Source organism: Idiotropiscis lumnitzeri, chromosome 13 (assembly GCF_059441095.1).
Source record: "Idiotropiscis lumnitzeri isolate Australia: NSW breed Sydney's pygmy pipehorse chromosome 13, RoL_Ilum_1.0, whole genome shotgun sequence".
In the NCBI taxonomy this organism is placed as follows: Eukaryota; Metazoa; Chordata; class Actinopteri; order Syngnathiformes; family Syngnathidae; genus Idiotropiscis; species Idiotropiscis lumnitzeri.
Genome location: NC_142403.1, coordinates 11,754,185 through 11,773,516, shown reverse-complemented (window position 1 = coordinate 11,773,516; position 19,332 = coordinate 11,754,185). Strand labels below are relative to the sequence as shown.

The 19,332-nt window shown below is 41.3% G+C and overlaps 2 protein-coding genes across 2 annotated transcripts in view; both read left to right on the top strand.

Moving 5' to 3' along the window:
• Nucleotides 1-244: 244 nt before the first annotated feature.
• Nucleotides 245-4,884, top strand: cope (COPI coat complex subunit epsilon). Its single transcript, XM_088314159.1, has 10 exons — nucleotides 245-414; nucleotides 585-647; nucleotides 738-838; nucleotides 1,100-1,252; nucleotides 1,515-1,568; nucleotides 1,841-1,922; nucleotides 2,040-2,195; nucleotides 2,867-2,935; nucleotides 3,624-3,698; nucleotides 4,098-4,884. Exons 1-10 carry the CDS (start codon nucleotides 313-315, stop codon nucleotides 4,149-4,151), a joined length of 909 nt encoding a protein of 302 aa, XP_088170285.1. The 5' UTR covers nucleotides 245-312; the 3' UTR covers nucleotides 4,152-4,884.
• Nucleotides 4,885-5,019: 135 nt separating this feature from the next.
• The window catches only part of cers1 (ceramide synthase 1), a 28,494-nt gene continuing 14,181 nt past the window's right edge, over nucleotides 5,020-19,332 (top strand). Inside the window, exon 1 of the mRNA XM_088313008.1 lies at nucleotides 5,020-6,045. Within this exon, the coding sequence (XP_088169134.1) occupies nucleotides 5,812-6,045 (234 nt within the window). The 5' untranslated portion in view covers nucleotides 5,020-5,811. The remainder of the gene's footprint in view (nucleotides 6,046-19,332) is intronic.

The following is a 19,332-nucleotide window of genomic DNA, read 5'->3' as shown; positions in this document are numbered from 1 at the left end:
AAGCGGCATTTCAGTCAATTCTATAGAGCACGGTGATGCATACAGGTGTTAAAATTGATTTGGCTCGCCCTCTACTGGTCAGTCACATTAGTGAAAAAGTGATCGAGAGAACATAAGGAACTATTTTTTGTTGCGAAAGTTGGTATTTATTTTTTTTCTTTGGTTACCATAATCAAAATTGTGTTCAAAGTTGTTAACATGTACAGAGAAGATGCTTTTAATTAATCGAATTGCAACCCACACGAGCGTGCCTCTCACATTCAGGAAGTGACGTAGTTGCGCTACGTGTCCAGAAGCAGCATTGTATTCAACATGGCGTCCCAGCAGAATGATGTTGACGAGCTTTTCGATGTGAAAAATGCCTTTTACATCGGCAGTTATCAACAATGTATCAACGAATCTCAGAAGTTGAAGGTACGTCACGTTTTGTGAAGGCTTAAACAGCTTTAAGTTCGATCGTTTGCTCATTAGGAATCCTCTATGGCTAACACAATAGAATCGAATGTTTTCAACTCCAAAACGGCATAAAGTTCTGTTGTTATTCAGCTAAATTGATTTGCTTCTTTTATTTTTTTCTTCTAAAGAATTCGACACCAGAAAAGGAGACTGAAAGGGACACGTTCTTGTACAGAGCATACATTGCCCAGGTGAGCTACGCGCTTGTCGTGTGACAGTCAATATCGATAAGCAGAATTAAAAACCTTGCTCCTATTCACCTGTCATGTTGTGCATTATAGAAAAAGTATGCTGTCGTCATGGATGACATCAAGGCCAACAATGCACCCGAGCTTCAAGCTGTCAGGATGTTTGCAGAGTATCTGTCAAGTGAAAGCAAACGGTAAACAATAAGGCAAACAAGTTTGTTCAACGAGAGGGGTTATATGCTCGTAGTTTGGGGGGAAAGGGGCTCTATTATTCAGTACGTGTCATTTTATTCGTCAATCTACTGTCAACTGAACTGAAATGTTTTCTGCAAAAGTGTCATGAAAAGAAAATGCACTGGTCACAGATAGAATACACTGACAGATGCAGAAATAATTCAGTGCTAGGGCGTCTTGAAAAATGAATTACCGGTCTCTACTGCTATTTTCATACATAGGGATGCCATTGTAGATGATCTTGACAAGAAAATGGCAAAGAGTGTGGATGCTGCCAACACCACGTTCCTCCTCATGGCCGCGTCCATCTACCACCATGCGACGAACACTGATGCTGCTCTCAGGACTCTGCATCAAGGAGAAAGCTTGGAGTGGTAAGCAGATCTTCTTAATGCATTCTCTTTGCAAGATATAGTTTGACTGACACATGTGATGCAATCAAGTTATAATATATGTGATACAAAGCAGTTTAAGGCCCACAGACACTTAACACATTCAATGTGTTGCAGGCCTAAAACCCAGGCTTTTTTGGACATTTTGTAAATGCGATGCTTTTTTGTGAGTGTCCCTTTTCATGCTGCGAGTTTCAACAAAAAATGTCAAACTGATCTAATGTAACTTGTTTGTTTTTCCCAGCATGGCCATGACAATTCAGGTGCTGCTGAGTTTGGATCGTGTTGACTTAGCGAGGTAAGAAGCGATAGAGATGCCTAAAAAGAGCGATGATGGATGGCCAATTTGCAAGCAAAATGTCACTTTTGATTTGTAGATGTCCTGCAATGAAATCCACCTGCCTTTAAAAGGAATCCCGTACCGTCTTTGTCAAATGTAATACCATATCCAGTGGAACCTTTAATGTTCAAAACTATTTGTTGTTGATGTCTTGTAAAATAAGATGTCATCTTGTATGATGCACAAGCATGTTTTAGTTGCCTTTAATCATAACGTACATTTTCTGGCAGGAAGGAGCTGAAGAAGATGCAAGAGCAAGATGAGGATGCGACGCTAACCCAGCTCGCCACAGCTTGGGTTAATTTGGCTGTGGTGAGCAGATTAATACCACAATGCTCAGTTTGAACAGATTATTGTCTTCATCCGCTTGAATGCTTTTCCCCCTGTTTCTTTTGCGCACTGCTGATGGCCCTCTGCGTGTGCTTCCAGGGTGGAGAGAAACTGCAAGACGCCTACTACATTTTCCAGGAGATGTCAGACAAGTACTCCTCGACGCTGCTGCTCCTCAATGGGCAGGCAGCCTGTTACATGGCTCAGAACAAGTGGGAGGAGGCCGAGGGAGTGCTACAGGAAGCACTCGACAAGGTGCGATGGTTTGGTAGACTTTTTCCTTTCCCAATGTCTTGCTCAAACAGTCTCAACTTAGCCAAATTGGCTCACTTTCTATAATCCTCAATGAATGCGCCACAGGTGCTGTATGATATAGAGTTGAAGCCACGTAGCACTTTATTTGTATTTGTCTTTTGAACAAAAAAAAAAAAATACTTTTTTATTTTTTTTTTTTTTACAATTTATAACGCTTCCCTCGTGTCTCAATGAAAGGTCGCTGGCATTCCTTCTCCAAAATTCACTCTATTATTAACTAAACATCTATCAGTCAGCAGAGGGCGCCAAAACGTTTGCCATAAACTCCTTTGGGTGGGCAGCTTGACGAATGGCCATCGTTGAAGATGCACATTAGTGGTTGGAATTTCATGTCAGGTTAACTTTGATCGTAAAGCCCAGATAAGACCTTTGCTAATGGGCTCATGTACTAACTGGCCTCTATTGAAATAAATAAGACTCCAGGTTTATGATGTCATCATGATTGGCTGCTGCTGGCGTTGGTGAAGTTATAACCTCTGTGGTTAACCTTTTGCAATATTATATTGCACTAAACAGGCTAAAATACAGCACAACGATTTTCCTGGTGGAATCCAAAGCTCACACTGTGGCATGTTTCATTCTTTCTTTTCTTCCTTAATCCTCATTTACAGGACAGCAGCCACCCTGAGACGTTGATCAACCTGGTCGTGCTGACTCAGCACCTCGGAAAAGCCCCTGAGGTTAGACTTTGGCCCTTAAGCTGTGCGCCCGGCCACGCATTTTGTCACTTCCTCTTGATGAACACACTCTCACCAACACTAACTGCAGTCACTCCATTTTAGTTCCTTCATGATGTCGTTGTCACCCAAAGGCATTTAGCCGGGCAAATTCTCATTATTGCATATTCTCCCTACCATGTAAAGCGTCGTCTAATCATATCTTTGCGTTTAGTGCTGTGTCCGTGCTTTGCACTCTTACAAACGTTCATAAGATAAAGACTTGATAGTAATGCAGCGGAGTGCTGAACATTGACTCTGAGCCATCACTACACCGAGATAACTACTGATTACATCTTTTTCAAGGTTAACACTTTGTGCAACACTGACCGGACACTTTATTAGGTACACTTGCACAATCCTTTGAGGGCCATTGTTGAGTTGTTTGTGGCTTCAGGTGTCTAGAAAGTGCTATATAAATTAAATATATTATTATTATTATTATAATTATTATTATTGTCTTTCTGTGCTAAATGGAACCTCCAAAGTCCAGCCCATTTTGTTTCGTTAGCTGCCAGGTTGTTCTCATTTCAAAACAAATGTTTAAAATTCACACACACACACATCAGTATACACCTCATTTAAAGTGTTTTCCACGTTGCTTGTCGTTTTTGTTCCATTTCGTCTTCAACATTCTCAAATTTGTCTACAGGTGACAAATCGGTACCTCTCTCAACTCAAAGATGCACACCGGGCACATCCATTCCTCAAAGACTATTTTTCCAAGGTGACCTACTTGTCTTACTTGTGGTGCTCTTCGTTATCTTTTCATGACTCATTTGTGTGATTACTTGCTTGTAAATTTGTACATCATTACTCCCTTGGATTATCAGATCGCAGATTGCAAAAGTGGGGTTCAAACGTAATGATTTTTGACATACAAACTGATTTTTAAAATGTGGTAAACACCAGAAATGGGGGTGGGGGGGATTGTCAACCCTAACCCTTTCATGCTTAAATCTAAAAAAAAAAGTTCAGCATGTTCGATCATGGGCCTTTGTCACACATATATTTGCACAATGGCACAGATGTACATAAACAATACACACTACCAAACAATTCATGCTATGCTCAGCTGTTGCTTAACTTTCTTTTTTTTTTTTTTCTTGTCCCCCCCCCCCTGCAGGAGAATGAATTTGATCGACTAGCAATGCAGTACGCTCCCACCGCCACAGCATAATGGCCTTCAAGTCAACCTTCTACTTTTCCCACTTTCCGTCTTTCATGCGCAAACCTTATTTTGATGTCTTTATTTGATGAGAAAGTTTTGAAACAAAACCTATGTCACCAGACAAATGGAAGTCCCTGTATTTATTCTAGTGGTTGGTCAGCAAATGTGTGTGAAATTCCTCCAAAGATAACAATGGGTCACCGTCAATCAGGTATACTTTAATAATGTTTATTTTTGTGGTTGTATTTTGCAATGAGGAGGGAGAAAAATCACTTTGGGCCCTCCCCATCAAGAAGCGAATTGTAAAATACAACTTTCTTCTCCTTTATTGAGCCAAGGCAAATATTTTATATTCTAAAAATTGCACAAACACTAGCAAACAAAAAAATGCCACCAAAAGTGGTTGATCTCTAGTGGAAGATTATTTAAAGTTTTCTGCCTGTCACTGCACATAGCTCATATATATATGTATATATATATATATATATATATATATATATAATTTTGGAAAGTGCTTTCATAAAGCAGCTGTACTGTTCGACACCACAAAACCACAACCACGTCAATAAGCATCGTTAACTTCGCAAAAAGTGAGCTGCAAAAATGTCTCATTTGTGGAAACCATTAGATCACGACGCTGTCCATTTTCTGGCCACTTGCGTAAACATTAACATTTGTCATGTTTGTAATTAAATTCACTTTGATGTAACATTCCTTAGATCAAATAAAAGCTCAACACGTACTTGGGTGTGTGCGTTTCTTTTTTTTTTTTTTTTTTTTTTTAAACATGTAAGGCTGCACTTGGCTTCCTTATTTCTTCACTTACTAGCGAGGACGTGTTGTCGTAGCGGTCGACGTCACGAGTCTCTGCCGCCCCCTTGGGAGGTTTTATCCGTTTTTTTTTTTTTTTTTAAACAACGTAGCTATCGCGCATCAGCCGTGGACACTTCACATTTAAGATCGACCGTCGACGGTTATTTTTTTCAAGCCGGGCTTCCCCCTCTGCCTCGTCGCTCGTGTGCCTTTGTCTTTTAAACTTAAAAGTCCATTATATAATCGGTGTAACGGTCCAGGGATGAGACGTGACGTAGCTGCGTCGTAACGGCACAACAGTCGCGTGCTCTCTGTCGACCACATCGCTGCCAATTTGTAATGTATTTGGCCTTTGTTACAGCGACTTAGCCACCGCCAATTCCCGTTTCTTCTCCCTTGGAGCAAGACCGCTAACCAGCAACACGCCGGGCTTGTGCCGGTGAATTGGCGGCGTGCGCAGCGGAATGATGATGATGATGATGATGATGATGAGGGTGAGAGGAAACCTGCCCGCCGTGATCCATGGCTCCCGTTAATTGCCTTTTACATGATCACATTTTGGCTATGATTATCGCTGCTGTGTCTGCGGAGAGCCGACAAGAAATCATGAGCGGGCCCATGCCGTAAGAATATGGACAACAAAGAATAAGGCGACCCGAGCGAGACAGCGGGGTGTCACATCAAGCTTTTTTGTGTGTGTTTAAATCGGCTAGCAAGCTTGTTAGCGGATTAGCCACACGGCCTGGACTCGAGTCGAGAGGCATCTCTTCGTCTCTCATTCGGAGTATTCCCCCCGTTTCCCAGCGCTTTTTTTTTTTGGCTCTCATTTTTCGTTTTTCCGAAGCGCCGCGCAACGATGGGCGCTCCGATCGGGGATGTGGAACCCATGCCGGGATACTTGGAGCTCATCAGCCGAGCATCCAGCGTCATGCTGAAAGCGTGGAGAGACTGTCGCCAGTGCGGGCTGGAGCTCACAACACGGACTCTCCTGGATCACGCATACATCACCTGGACCGAAATTGCTCTGTTCTTCTTTTGCGCCTTTTTGTGGACGCAGATCAGGCGGGGGCTGACTGAAAGTCTGTTCAAGGTGGGTGAGACACACATGCACATCCACGACTCCGCTTCCTCCTCCAGACACCCATTCCTAAGCATCCATAATTGTGGCATTAATTGCTCCCCATGGGCTCTACAGACACAACAGGTGTGAGAAAGTGTGGGCAAGAAATACAGAAAAAGGGATGTGCCTTACACAACTACTGTGTCTCACTAACTGTCACAAGATGAAGATAGGAAGTGTGCTCATCAAACCCCGAAAGCAGGCCTTGCAAAATACACGGACACTTTTTTAAGTGTGCATTTTTCATTCATATTCACACTGTCTGACACAGGGTGATAAAGTGGTTTCACATCTGCGGCTTAGTTATGAAGTTGAGGTTACAATCTTGGCTGCGGCCCCCTGAGGAAAAGCGATAGATGGCTGCGTAGATAAACTTCATGAGAAACATCAGAGTGAGTGTACCTGGGTGTACGCTGCCCATCGCTCGGTCAACTGGTACAGGCTTCAAATCGTTCATCAGAACAAGCACTATAGAAAGTGGATGTATGGATTGTGTAAGTGTACCTAATGAAGTGTCCGCTGAGTGTGTGTGCATGATCAGAGGCATCAAAGATTTGCTTTATGCTTTCTGCTCAAGTGAATTTGTCTTTTTGTAAATCATGGATCCTCGCTCAGGAGAATTTTTTCAGTTGTGAATTTTAGATGGACTTGCGCTTGCAGCTCAGACGTTAAATTGATCAATAGATATTGCACGTTTCTCTTACGATGATATTTTAAAGAGACAGCAACTGGAATAATTTACGTTTGTATTCAGCCTTGGCTTGTCATGTAGGCATGTTGGGGTTTTTTACCCTTTGCAGTTTTCTTCTTCATTGTTTTTATTTGTAAAAACAGGACAAAATACAATTTTGTGATCCTTGGGAGACCAAGCAAGAGGCGCGGAGATCAGCACCTTTCACAATGGAAAGGCTCATGGATTAGTTTGATCATTGTTAAGTTGTCAATTAGTCAATCAATTGTTGCAACTGCTTGGTCGGGACCCAAAAGAACTGAAAGTTTGAAAATAGAATATTGTCAGCGGCTACATTTAATGAAAAAATAATAAATAAAAACTTTGAAAAGCCTGAACTGACGATCGCAATTTTCTTTTTTCCCAGAATCAAGAGCATCTGTCTTCAGTGCTCCAATTTCGTTTTATTGTAAAACATTGAACGGTGCTTGTTAAAGAAGACATCAGAAGTCATCTCATAGCAGAGGACAAAGGCCGATTTTTGCAGACCTCTGCGATCGTTTTTATTTTAAGGGATCGGCCGAGCACCAAAAATGAAGATGAACACAATGAAAAGTGAGCAAAAATGAAGACTTTCTCTGTTCCAAGATTAAGACGAATTCAAGCGAAGCATGCAACTGTTTTTTGCTGAGCGAGCTAATATAAGAGTCGAGATTTTAGTGACTATCTGTCACTAATCTGGGCCTGTTTAATCGAATTTCTGTTGCACAATTAACAACAGGTGGATGCACAGGTTAATTGTACAGTCTAGAGCAGGGGTGGGCAAACTTTTTGATTGGTGGGCCACAAAGGGTTCCGAAATTTGACAGAGGGGCCGGACCAGTAGCAGATGGATGGAGTGTTTTGGTAACCTCACCTCATCGGAGGAAAAAAAATACATTTAATTTTAAATGAAAATTAACAAAATTATTAAAACTAAATATATGTCTAAAACACACCACAGTATTTAGAAAATAAAACATTGACATGGTTTATTCATTGAATTTTTTTCAAGTTTGACGGGCCGTATTAAAATGTTCAACGGGCCGCATATGGCCCCCGGGCCGTAGTTTGCCCACGCCTGGTCTAGAGAAAGTCATTTTTCGGCTTGTCGCTATACATTGCTGGCGTAGATGAATCAGCAAAGATCTTTAGTTGTCACTTTTGGACCAATTGAGTAATGGTTGGCAACACGTGTGTGTCCGCCACTTGAGCTCATACTTTGCATAGCACTTGTGTCTAAATCATGTCGTTGCCAACTCGGATCTTTTTAATTCCCGATGTAACAAAATCACTGTTGACGACGCCTTTAATTGGGGATGGTCCTCTTGACACCAAATGGACGAAAGTATTTGGTCAGCTCACGTGTCTCGGTGTTATTTTTGCAAATCATCGACCAATCTAAAGTGGTGAAAATGGTTTGTTGTCTTTGATGAAAGTGACAAAGTTAAAAGTTGAACAAACCTGAAAAGTGATGATTTTCCAGGTACGAGGATTTCGCTCGAGACAGCGAAATGTGAAGATTTCATACATAGAATATTTTTGTGCGCCACTGTTGCAGCTGTGCGTGTGCTTTTAAATCCTCTATATATAGATACATAAATAACGTTTGTTGATATTGTTACATATTCTCCTTAAGAGCACCCTCAATTTTGAAATCGATTATCTGCAAACCAATGAAAATGAATTCCCACTAGGCAATGATGTTGCATTAGAATCAAGAACATCGTCAATTTCGCAATTTCTCTCACACATACTTACGATTTCTTCCGGACTGCTTTTAAGCTTTTCGCCACAGAGTAGGTGCTTAAGGAGATGCTCTTAGAGCAAATGGTTTCAAAGCAACCGCTTCTCTTTTGCTTCCTTAAGCCATCCCGTCCTGAGTGCCTCCATTCTCCATCCTGTTGCTTTCACCGTGCAGTGAAGCCCTTCTCATTGCGCCCACTGGCCTGTTGTCCTGCCGTCCATATGAATCGGATGCGGAGTGTACACACATGTTCGACGCCATAGCAATGATGCTATACTCTCGCCCGGGGCTTCATGCAGATGTGACCAGAGAATGAGGCCTGCTTTACATTTTCTGTGTCTTCATGGACAGAGAACAATGTCCCTCGGAATCAGTCATTGTGCTTTTGATTACTTAAGTCGTGCCTGCTTGGCTAATGCCGCAAAAGTATTGCTGCTCCATTTTTTAAAATTCTGCGATGATGCCAACCGCACTTAGTCGAGCCCGGGCTGAACAAACAAGGTTCTCGTTGCTTTTGAATGCTTATTAATTGACGGTGCTTTTATTCACGTCAGTAATGATTAAATATGCGGCTTACACCGGGAAAAGTACACAATCTCCTCGCGCAATGATTCAAAGAGATCAAGGCGAGCTGTCTTTTGGTCCGAATTAATGACATCAAATGCAGTCCGTGTGCAAACACACTAATTGGGGTTAAAAGTGCGGACAAAGCCGGTAATACATTTACCGTGTGCAAAATTAAATGTGCAGTTGTCATCTTATAAAGACTTCGCTAATGGGATGTCAAAGAGCGGCAGCGCTCTCGCGTTTCGCTGAGGGAGTGGCTGTGACTGGATTTCCTTGATTCACTGGGGAAAAATAAAGTCACTTGATGAACTGTTTAAATACATTTGTGAAGACAGATAACATGCATCGAGGCATCTTATCTTACTTTGTCCTTTATTGGCCAGCAAACAAGTTGAGATGAAATCAACGAGGCCCGTCCAGGTGCATCCAAGTAGTGCACGTCATTTTGCATCAATCGCTTCAAGATATCTTTAATCAATAAATAGATTACTGTGCCATGCAGAATTTCTATGTAATTCATCATTTGTTAGTTAGAATGTATTTTCTATGAAAGAATCCAGAAAAAATAGTTTTGTTTCTGAATCCCGTTTGCTTTCGAGAGAGCCACTTCCTCACAAACTGACAAATGCTTTGGACAAAAGAACCAAGACGCTTTGGCGGGGCCATCTGCCTCAACTGGTTGATTAGATTAATAAACAGAAGTTAGGGGGATAAGCTAACAGCCAAAATGGAATAGCATTTAGCATGTATGCAGATTGCCTGTTGCACCACTAAGAGGCGGTATATGTACTCACACTTTGTAGAAACCGAAATACTTCCGTACATATTGAACTCCTTCAAGATCAGTAGAATGAAAAAAAACTGAATCTGGAATGTACTTGTAAGGTCTAATCAGGGGTGCTGGAAAGGATTGTCCCCAAATCAAAGGAGGTCAAATCTTGGATTCAGGAGGAGCAATATGGTTTTCGTCACGGCCGTGGAGCAGCTCTACACCATTGGCGCGGAGTTCTGAGCCGAAAAACGAAGCTCTCAATTTCTCCTCAGCTATGGTCGCAAACTGTGGTACGTGCAGAGAAGTACAAGATTCCGGACACAAGCAGCCGAAATGAGTTTCCTCGGCAGGATGTCCGGGCTCTCCCTTAGAGATAGGTGAGAACATCGGTCATCCGAGAGGAACTCCGAGTCGAGTCGCTGCTGCTCCACATTGAGAGGAGCCATATGAGGTGGCTCGGGCATCTGATTAGGTTGCCTCCTGGACGCCTCCCACACACCTCCTAGGTGAGGTGCTCTGGGCACCAGAAGGAGGCCCCGTTGACGACCCAGGACACGATGGAGAGACTGTCTTCCCGCTTTCCTGGGAAGGCCTTGAGATCCCTTCGGAAGAGTTGGAAGAAGTGGTTTGGGAGAAGGAAGTCTGAGCTTCCTTGCTGAAAGCTGCTGCCTCCGCGACCCGACCCCGGATAAGCAGCAGATAAATGAGAGATGGATGGATTGTATTTATACTTTGTCCAGAAAATTGTTTTACGTCAGATATTTTTCAGTGCTCTTTTTACTTTCGAATCTGTACGCTGAACCCTATCTTGCACCTGCTGCTAACCAATAAAATAAAATTGTTGCTGTCATGCATGTGGGTACACTGTGATATTTTTTTTACCATGAGAAAAAGAACGGATACAGGACAAAGCAAATAATTGGGATGAGAAATAAAATAATGTCCTTTATCTATGTAGTGTACGTGTAAAAATGTGGCATGGTTTGACCGCTATCCTCAGTAAATTGTATCCCGAAGACAGAAGGGCCGATGTGGTACCGGTACCACCCTACAGGCAAATTGTCCTTCTTATGGCTTCTACTACCAATGAAATATTAATAGATGTAAATCGATAAATGATTTAGTATTACTGTAAGCACACTCCCTCGATCCCAAATGTGGACAGCCCGAAAGCTTTTGAGTTTTATGGATGATTTGCTCTTTGTTTTACGAGACTCTAAGCAAACAGAAAGTCGGGAACCGATACCGATAGTTTGCTATATTGTGTTGTGCGATTTCTACTGTCCATACATTATCTTTACTAATGAGACACTTTTTCATCCAAAAGCCCATCAGGAATCACGAGAAGCTCTATAAGAAAGTACGCCACGTGTAAAAGTGTTGGGAGTCTATATACTGTGGCTGTGAAAAGTCAACATCCCGGCTCGAGTTGTCTTTACCTGATTTTTTAGTTTTTTTTTGTTTTGCTTTTTTTTCCTGCTGTGACACTGTTTAATATTTGGAACTGTTCATATTTTTTTTCACCTTGTCTAAGTTTCTCATTTCAGATGAACAAATATGATGATGTCCACACTCGTGCTGTCAATAGGGAATACTTTTAGAATCGATTATTGTATTGATTATTCCATCAATTAATTGAATAATCAGATAAAATTTACTTTTCCATTAGAATGTGTTTTACAAAACCATCCCACCTCCTGATTACTATTTATTACCTAATTATTGTTGTTTATTTTATATTGTTTAGTGATTGAAATATGAATATTGTTTTCGTAATTACGTAAATACATAATTAGTAGAGAATAATTACTGTTGATTTGGACAATTTCAAGTTAAATGATTTCTTGATTTTTAAAGTTGATGCATTTGATAATTATTAGTTGTCAATGCATGGATTCATTTTGGTGCCTCTTGTCACCACCATGCCTTACTTTAGGTTTTTTTTTTTTTTTTTTTTTTTTTTTTTTTTTTTTGGTAATGAGCAGTGTTTTATTTGAATTCTGGCCACAAATTTCCACTTTTGTTTCAATGGCCCATAACAAAATCTCCCAAATATACGTGGCAAATTGTGTTACAAATGACCAAGTGAAACCAAAGTTGAAGTTGTTTGGCCATAATTCCAAAAGATTTCTTATTTAAAGTAGAAAAAGTTGTAAAATGATGAATCTTTTTCTCATTTTATTTCTATCACAAAAACGTGACATTTGAACGGGGGTGTGTCGACTTTTTATAACGACTGTATGCGCAGTCAGTCACTTCCTACTCTCGTGTGAATGGAAATGTTTGTTTTTAAAAATGTAGAACATGAGAGAGGAGGCTTGTTGATTACATGGAAGCGCGGCCAAAGAGGGAACGGGGAGTAAAAGAGCGGAAGGAACAGAGACCAGAAGTAAGGCCTGCTGAGTCAGCGTGCGGCGACCAATCATTAACACAATAGTGCGCATATGCAGGCAACGCACATATGTTGGTGCTCCGCGAATCACTTAAGCGCCGTGCAACTTGCATTGTGGCCGCCAAAGCATGTATGGCTGAAAATGTGTCGGCAGCAGCACGACAGCAGTTTCTAACCGCTCTCATAAATATCACCCGAGAACCTCACGCGCACACGTGTTGTTGCACGCTGACTGTGAGAGCTGCCGGCGTCGCAGAGCTTATCTCCCCGAGCAGAGCCGAGGCAAAGCGAGGAGCAACGAATCCGCCTCTGCCGACCTAAAAGTGAAAGCGGCCTCAGGTTGAACAAGTTCCCCCGACCGCAGGATACGCGATCACCTTCCACCGCCGGCTCATTGTGATTCCATTCGAGCCGCAAGGAGAAACCCGACACTTGAATTGCGGTCAGGGAAAGTGGCTGTCATGTGGGCCAAAAGTACTCACTCAGGTGGATGTCTTGGAATTCCGAGCCCTGAGTGAAGTACGGCTATTGTTAGTTGCATGTATCGCTTGTGATACTGTCATCTAATTCCATCACGTAAACGGCACGTGGCATGTGATCCTTGTCGGACGGCATCTGCGCCATCGGGCTCATCTTGGTCTCGTCTCTTTGAATTGTCTGAAGCAAGCATAGGATGGATTAGAAAAGGATGAAGGCACATATATTGATGTAGTATATTAGCCATCAAAGGTTAAGATAAGGCAACATGGTGCTATTGCGGATTGGGATGTTGATTTGAATTTGATCAATTGTTCAGCCTGAGTTAATAAAACACAAGGGCTGAACGATATATCGTTTTGGGACCAAAATCGCGATCTCAGTCATCGCGATTTCAAGATCGTCAAAGCTGCTGTTTGTGCCAGACCGGAACACAGAAATGGCTGACGTCATGATGACGAAGAGGTTCGACGTCAACATATATTAAATATTTATATTCTCATCAATAATAATTTGCACCCCAGAGTTTTGAGATTTTCCCAATAATAGGTCTCCAAATTATAAATTGTAAATAATTTAGTTTTGGTAAAGGACAATGATTTTATTGACATATAATCTGACATTTATGGACAAAGAAAATGTAAATTAGCACGGAATGAAAAACATTTTTTAAAAAAATGCATTTTAATATACACAATTACACATTAATACAAAATGATACTTGACAGAAAGTAGTTTTCAAAAACTTGAGAAAAAACCTCCCCCCTCACAAAACCTCTTTAATGTCCTTGCATTATTACATTATTGTTTTAATGTTATAATGGCATTTTATGTCATGTTTTTACACGGTGAAGAAAATTGCATATGAAATCGTAATCTTTCATAAAAATCTCAAGATTTTTTTCCCGATTATCGTTTAGCCTGTTTTTTTCCGATTATCGTTCAGCCTTGCCTCGTGTCAACTCCATCGACCATTCCTTGAAAAAAAATTCCCCTTGCGCTAATAGTGGCTGCATTGTCACTCTGGCTTGCAATGCACGTCCACATACAACAAACAGCTCATGCCAAAGAAAAAAAAGCTCCTGCAGCCCACTTAGTGAGCAGCACCTACTCAGCACTTAACAGCAAACAGTGAGCAAGCGAGCAGCTGCTGGCTCAAGTGTTGCCTCGTTTGGGAGGAAGATGGAAAAATATTGCAGACGGCTGGCTCCAAACACGAATGACAAGCTTTTGTGTCTTCCGCATATTGTCCGACATGTGCTTTGTTATTTTGCCGATCCAATTCGGTCAGCAGGTGTGACTGGAGATTTTATTAGCGGCAACGCTTGCACTCTTTCTGGCGCGCTGAGTCATATTTTCGTATCATGGATCACCATTGTTTGCAGGCTGTGATGGTCCTTCGTGCTCTCGTCCGGGCAGCTGTAATGTGCCGTGCGGCCTTGACCACTCCAGAGTTCCTGTGGCCAGCCACTAACTGATTTTCCTCTTCGGTTGGCCTTATTTAACACACACATTGAGGGGAGCCGGCTTTTCCAATTGGGCCACTCTATTCCTGCGTATTAGGCTGCAGTCATCAGTGGAAACTCAACTTGATTGTGCCATGTTTCATGTGTGTGCGACACGTACGTCTTTTCCACTGAAACGTACCAAGAATTACTGATGAAGATCTTAGAAGAATTGAATGAGTGAAATTGGATGAAGTTCTTTCCTCCTATACACGTCCTCCATTTATCATTTTACAGATCTGCGGTGATATTTTGGTGGTGGCTCTAGACAGACCCTATTTGTGCACATAGTTGTGCACATTCAGTATTTCGTCTTGGCCAAATGGTTAAGCATAATCACCATTTTTGACTTTTGGGAAAATTAGCAACCTATCGAGTCTTTTTTATTTATTTATTTTTTTTTTAAATGTACACGTTATTTTATATAGAAGACAATATAAAGGAGTGCATCATTTTGCCACGTATAATTATTTAATATTAACAATTTTTTCCAACAATTTCTAGTTGAGCATTAAATGCCATGTAGTAAATAGATGATGTTCAGCGAGCAAATTATGAAGCCAGAATCAACACTTCACTATTTTTTTCCATCACTTCAATTTTACTCCACCAACTGATTGGCATAACCATCCCTAGCCATGCATGATTTAATATCTGTTATCGTACACGATGCCAGAAAATAGTCACATTGATTGATAACGACACAGAAAAATTTCTTACAACTTTATTGTTGCAAAAAAAAGGCTTCACACAGCCCGAACAAGACAAGAAAATGGACTCGTTGCAAAACCGAGTACAATACATACCAATGAAAGTCTAGCAAAGCCAAACTTCCCATGAAAATTGTTCCTGGCGCACCAAGTTCAAGAAATGGAAAAGTTGACTTTTGAAAGAGCTTGTACAGTTCCACCGTTTGCACTCAGTGACTTTGAAGACATTTTTTTTAATGGCTTCTTACAGTATGCAGCCAAGTCTGAATTTAGAGTTGTACTGCAGCTTGCCGAGCAGCACTGATGCTGAATAAATTCTAAGCAGGAAGACGAGGCAGAGAAGGTCCCCAACCATGCTTTAATAATCATCCTTGTTCCCACACAATAGCGAGCATAGCTACGGTGTCGACTAAATTCCACACTTTGGTCGCACATGTTGGTGTTACGCAACAAGTTGCAAATTGTTTTATGGCTCCGTTTGACAGGGCACTTCAACTGGGACTGACAAAGAAACCATTTGAAGCCAGAATACTACCTATTATTTGGTGAGCAGTGAATTGTATTGTTATAGAGCAAGCGCAGTTGCTAATGGATACTAAAGCTAAAATTGAAATTGAAATTCAGTTGTCCACACTCACAGCAGCTTGGCATTCACTTTTTTCCCCACTTGCCTTTGGAGCACCTCTTTGAATTGATACACTAATGTGAAAGTAAAGCAGCGTGACAGCGGCCTGGCAGGGCAACTTGGACCAATCGCTGTGTCGGGGGGGGCTTTCGACTGTCTTCATTGTCACCGCTACTTCATAATCATCAGCCTGCGTAAATCTTCTCCAGCTGATAGAAACGAGTCAGGCCTGTTGGAGTCGCGCACGTGACTCGCAGACACACTTTAGCACACAGCTGTAATGAGTGTCATGTGACCTTCTCTCTAAGCAGTGTTAATAGCATTAGCACTCACCAGGGACTCAACCTGCTCGCTGGCCTTTTAAATTCTCGCATGAATGGCTTTTATCTGTTTGGAAGAGGCCGTCAAGTGTTTCATGGCTGTCACTCACTACTGAACATACAATGCAGAACAAAACATTTTCATTGGTAATAAACGCTTCCGTTTTGTAGTGTGGAACTACTGAGTTAAGATACACTTGAAGTCAAGAAATTCTGAGTTTGCGATGAAATACAAGGTTCGCCCTTAGCACGGCCGCGCTACATCACGGATGATTTTTGTGAAATGTATTTTTGTGTCTGTCGCACAATTGTGTAATGCAAAAGGACAGCCACTTTGGCCGATGTTGTCGAGTGGCGGGCAAACAGTAAAAGTCAAACACAATACGCATACTCGCACAGGAGCTGTTGTCGACCACTGCTCACGCCCAGATTCACCTTAGCTTAGCTTCGTTTGAGCCAACCGGACAACTTTGTTCTAGGTCACCATATCACAAGATATCCCACAAATATCTGGTTGGGCTGCTCGATTATGAAAAAAATATTAATCGCCATTATTTTAGTAACAATTGAAATCACGATTATTCAAACGATTATTTTTGGGCACAAAATAAAAAAATATTTAAATGGGAGTGATATTTAGAAAAGTCAAATGTATTTTATCTTATAATAATAATGAAAAAATGTGCAAATGGATAAATATGGGGATAGTTTTCTTGCCTTTGAGTTTACTTGCTATACACTTAAAAATTGTCACAGAATTGTTGCAACATCTCAATTTCAAGAGAACGCTCAAATTTTTAACTCTGTATACACACGATAGTGTATGTCTTGCTCTTATGTTACGATGATGATAATTTTCTAATTGTCGAGCGTAAAAATCGTCATTGTCATTGAATTTCGATTAATTGGACAGTCCAAACACAAAAATCTGAAATATGTGACAGACATCCTAACCGCTCGCCATGCTGTCATCCGTTGACCCAAGTTTTTTTTTTTTCAAAATGTACAGTAAATTTGACCCACTTTCAAGTTTGCTCTTAAGAAAGCTTTGTTGTTCACGATGGCGAGCTCTTGAACGACCCCATTGCCTGTTGGAGACACACAAACACACACTGTATCTTTTTCTGTCCATGCTATCCGTGGCACAACCACTACATTATGAATTGCAGCCATATGGCGCCTCATGAGACGGAGTCGTTTAAAAATGAGTCGAGAACGAAGCCTCTTTGATGGTGCTTGAAGTAAGGCTTTCAATTGCATTACAGTGAACAGTTTATTCCTTCCTCATGCGTCATACCAATTAAGAGAAAATTTTCAAATTTGAGATCAAATTAATAAAGTGCACATGATTGTAAAAGGATCTTAAAAGCTGGCACTTCTTAAGCCGTGAACTTATCCGGAATATGGTTGGAATGAGTTCTCAAATAAATCGAGCGCCTCAATTCCTAAAAATGCTTGAGGAATTGTTTTCCGCCTCGGGTGGCCATTTATTTGGTGTGCACTCCGTCGTACGTGGCGGTGCACTGCCAAGCCAGCCGTAGCAAAACGTGTTCAAGCTATGCTGGACAGAAACAGGTGAGAAGGCCAAATTCAAAATAATAATTAAAAAAAAAATCATGAATAACCTAGGTTGCATTTAAAGTCGCAATACTTGTTTATTCAATAGAATTCAAATATTCGATTTTATTTTTCTTCCAAACTTGAACATTTGCGATTTGAATATTGCATTCGACTACTATGTGCTGTTGATTTGAAGTTGATGAATTGTTCGACCCAACTCCAGTATTTGTATTCTTGCAATTCAAACGCTGATGGCATCGTGCTCTCTTGGAAATTTGATTATCTGAAGATTGCTTTTTAGGCCTACATGATTTTAGGGAAAAAAATGTATTGCGATTTTTCTCACAGAAATTGCGATTTCCATTTAATATGCGTTTGACATCAAGGTCTTCCAAATGATGACGTCCGCCGTTTTCCGTGTTCCGGTCTGAGAGCATCTGCTAAATCACTAACGTAGCCGTCGTCTTATTTTGGGTCTTTCCCGACTCAGTATTTCACTTTGGCACCATTCGCGACTCCTCGTTTAAAAGGCATCTTGTTAGAGGGGTCGTTTATTTCTCACCACGGAGGCCATGATGCGCATCACGCAGCTCGTTGCTGCGTTGTCCAGCTGTGTCAGAATGTTTTGAAAACGAGCTTGTGCTTGAAGATCAGTTTTGTGGTCACGTTCGACTGGCCCCTCTGAGAAAAAGGACTTTTCTTGGGAGGACGGCAACCCGTTTGCTGAGGCGTTAGGCCAGCTTCATTCAGACGGCCTCATTTCTTTGTGAATGAGGGATGGCTTTCTTGCTGTTTGACCGAATGGAAAGTGTCTGTCCACTTTTTTGGGCTTCCCCGCAAACAAGTGCACGTTTCGACCGACTGAGCTGTGCGTTCAAATGAAAGCACATGTAACATTTGTGCACCTCATGTTGCCTCTTCTGTTATTACCTCTGCATTTTTCACCAACATGCTCATCACTGTGAGGTCATTCACGCAGGTCCAATTGTTTTTCATTTAGTCTTATAAAAAAAAAAAAAATTGGCAGCTGGCCCCTCTCTGGAAGCTCTGTGGAGTGCTGCAACTGGCTCCAGTGAGCATACAAGATGTGGATGATTGAACTTAAATGACCCAGAGAGCGTCGTGTGTCTGAGTGGGTGCGATTGAGGGCAGAGCAGCAAAAGGATCACCACGCTGATTTACCATAGTCACATTTTTTTATTTTTTATTCTTCTTTGTTATTATTATTTTTTTTCAGATTTGCCTTTTTCTTCTTGCACTCTGATGAGGAAGGTGAAGCCGGGGTTTAATGGTGCTGACCTTTCATTATTCTTGTTATAATTATTATGGTCCTGCGCAGGAACGGTGCCAGCCTCCCTTTCTCCAGTCGTTATCCGTCCATCCATTCTGTTAAATGCTTTTTCGCTGATGCATCCTGCAAGCAGCGCCCATCTGTCACTTCATTGCCATGACGTGTTTTAACGACGCTGGATTTTCTTCTTAAGTGGAGAGGTAGTACGTCTTGACTCATTTCCTGTTCCTGTTGACAGACAAGCGATGTTTTCAAATGCAAAACTTCCATTGGGTGCCACAACTGTCCTTCAAAGTGTGCATTTTTGCTACAGACCACAACTCCTCCCATTAATTTAAAAAAAAAAAAAAAAAAAAAAAACGAAAAGGAAAAAGGGCACTCATTTTAACTGTCAACCAAATCTGGGCTTTTTAATTATGCTTATTTCAATTACAAATACCAAATGATCACTTTAATGTTTTTTTTAGCTTGCGCCCAATAGTTATAAAGTGTCATGCAAAAGAATGCTGTCTTCTGTAGCTTTTTTTTTAAAAAATAACCCTTAAATAGTCAAATATCTGTCCATTTTCTGTTGCTTTTGTG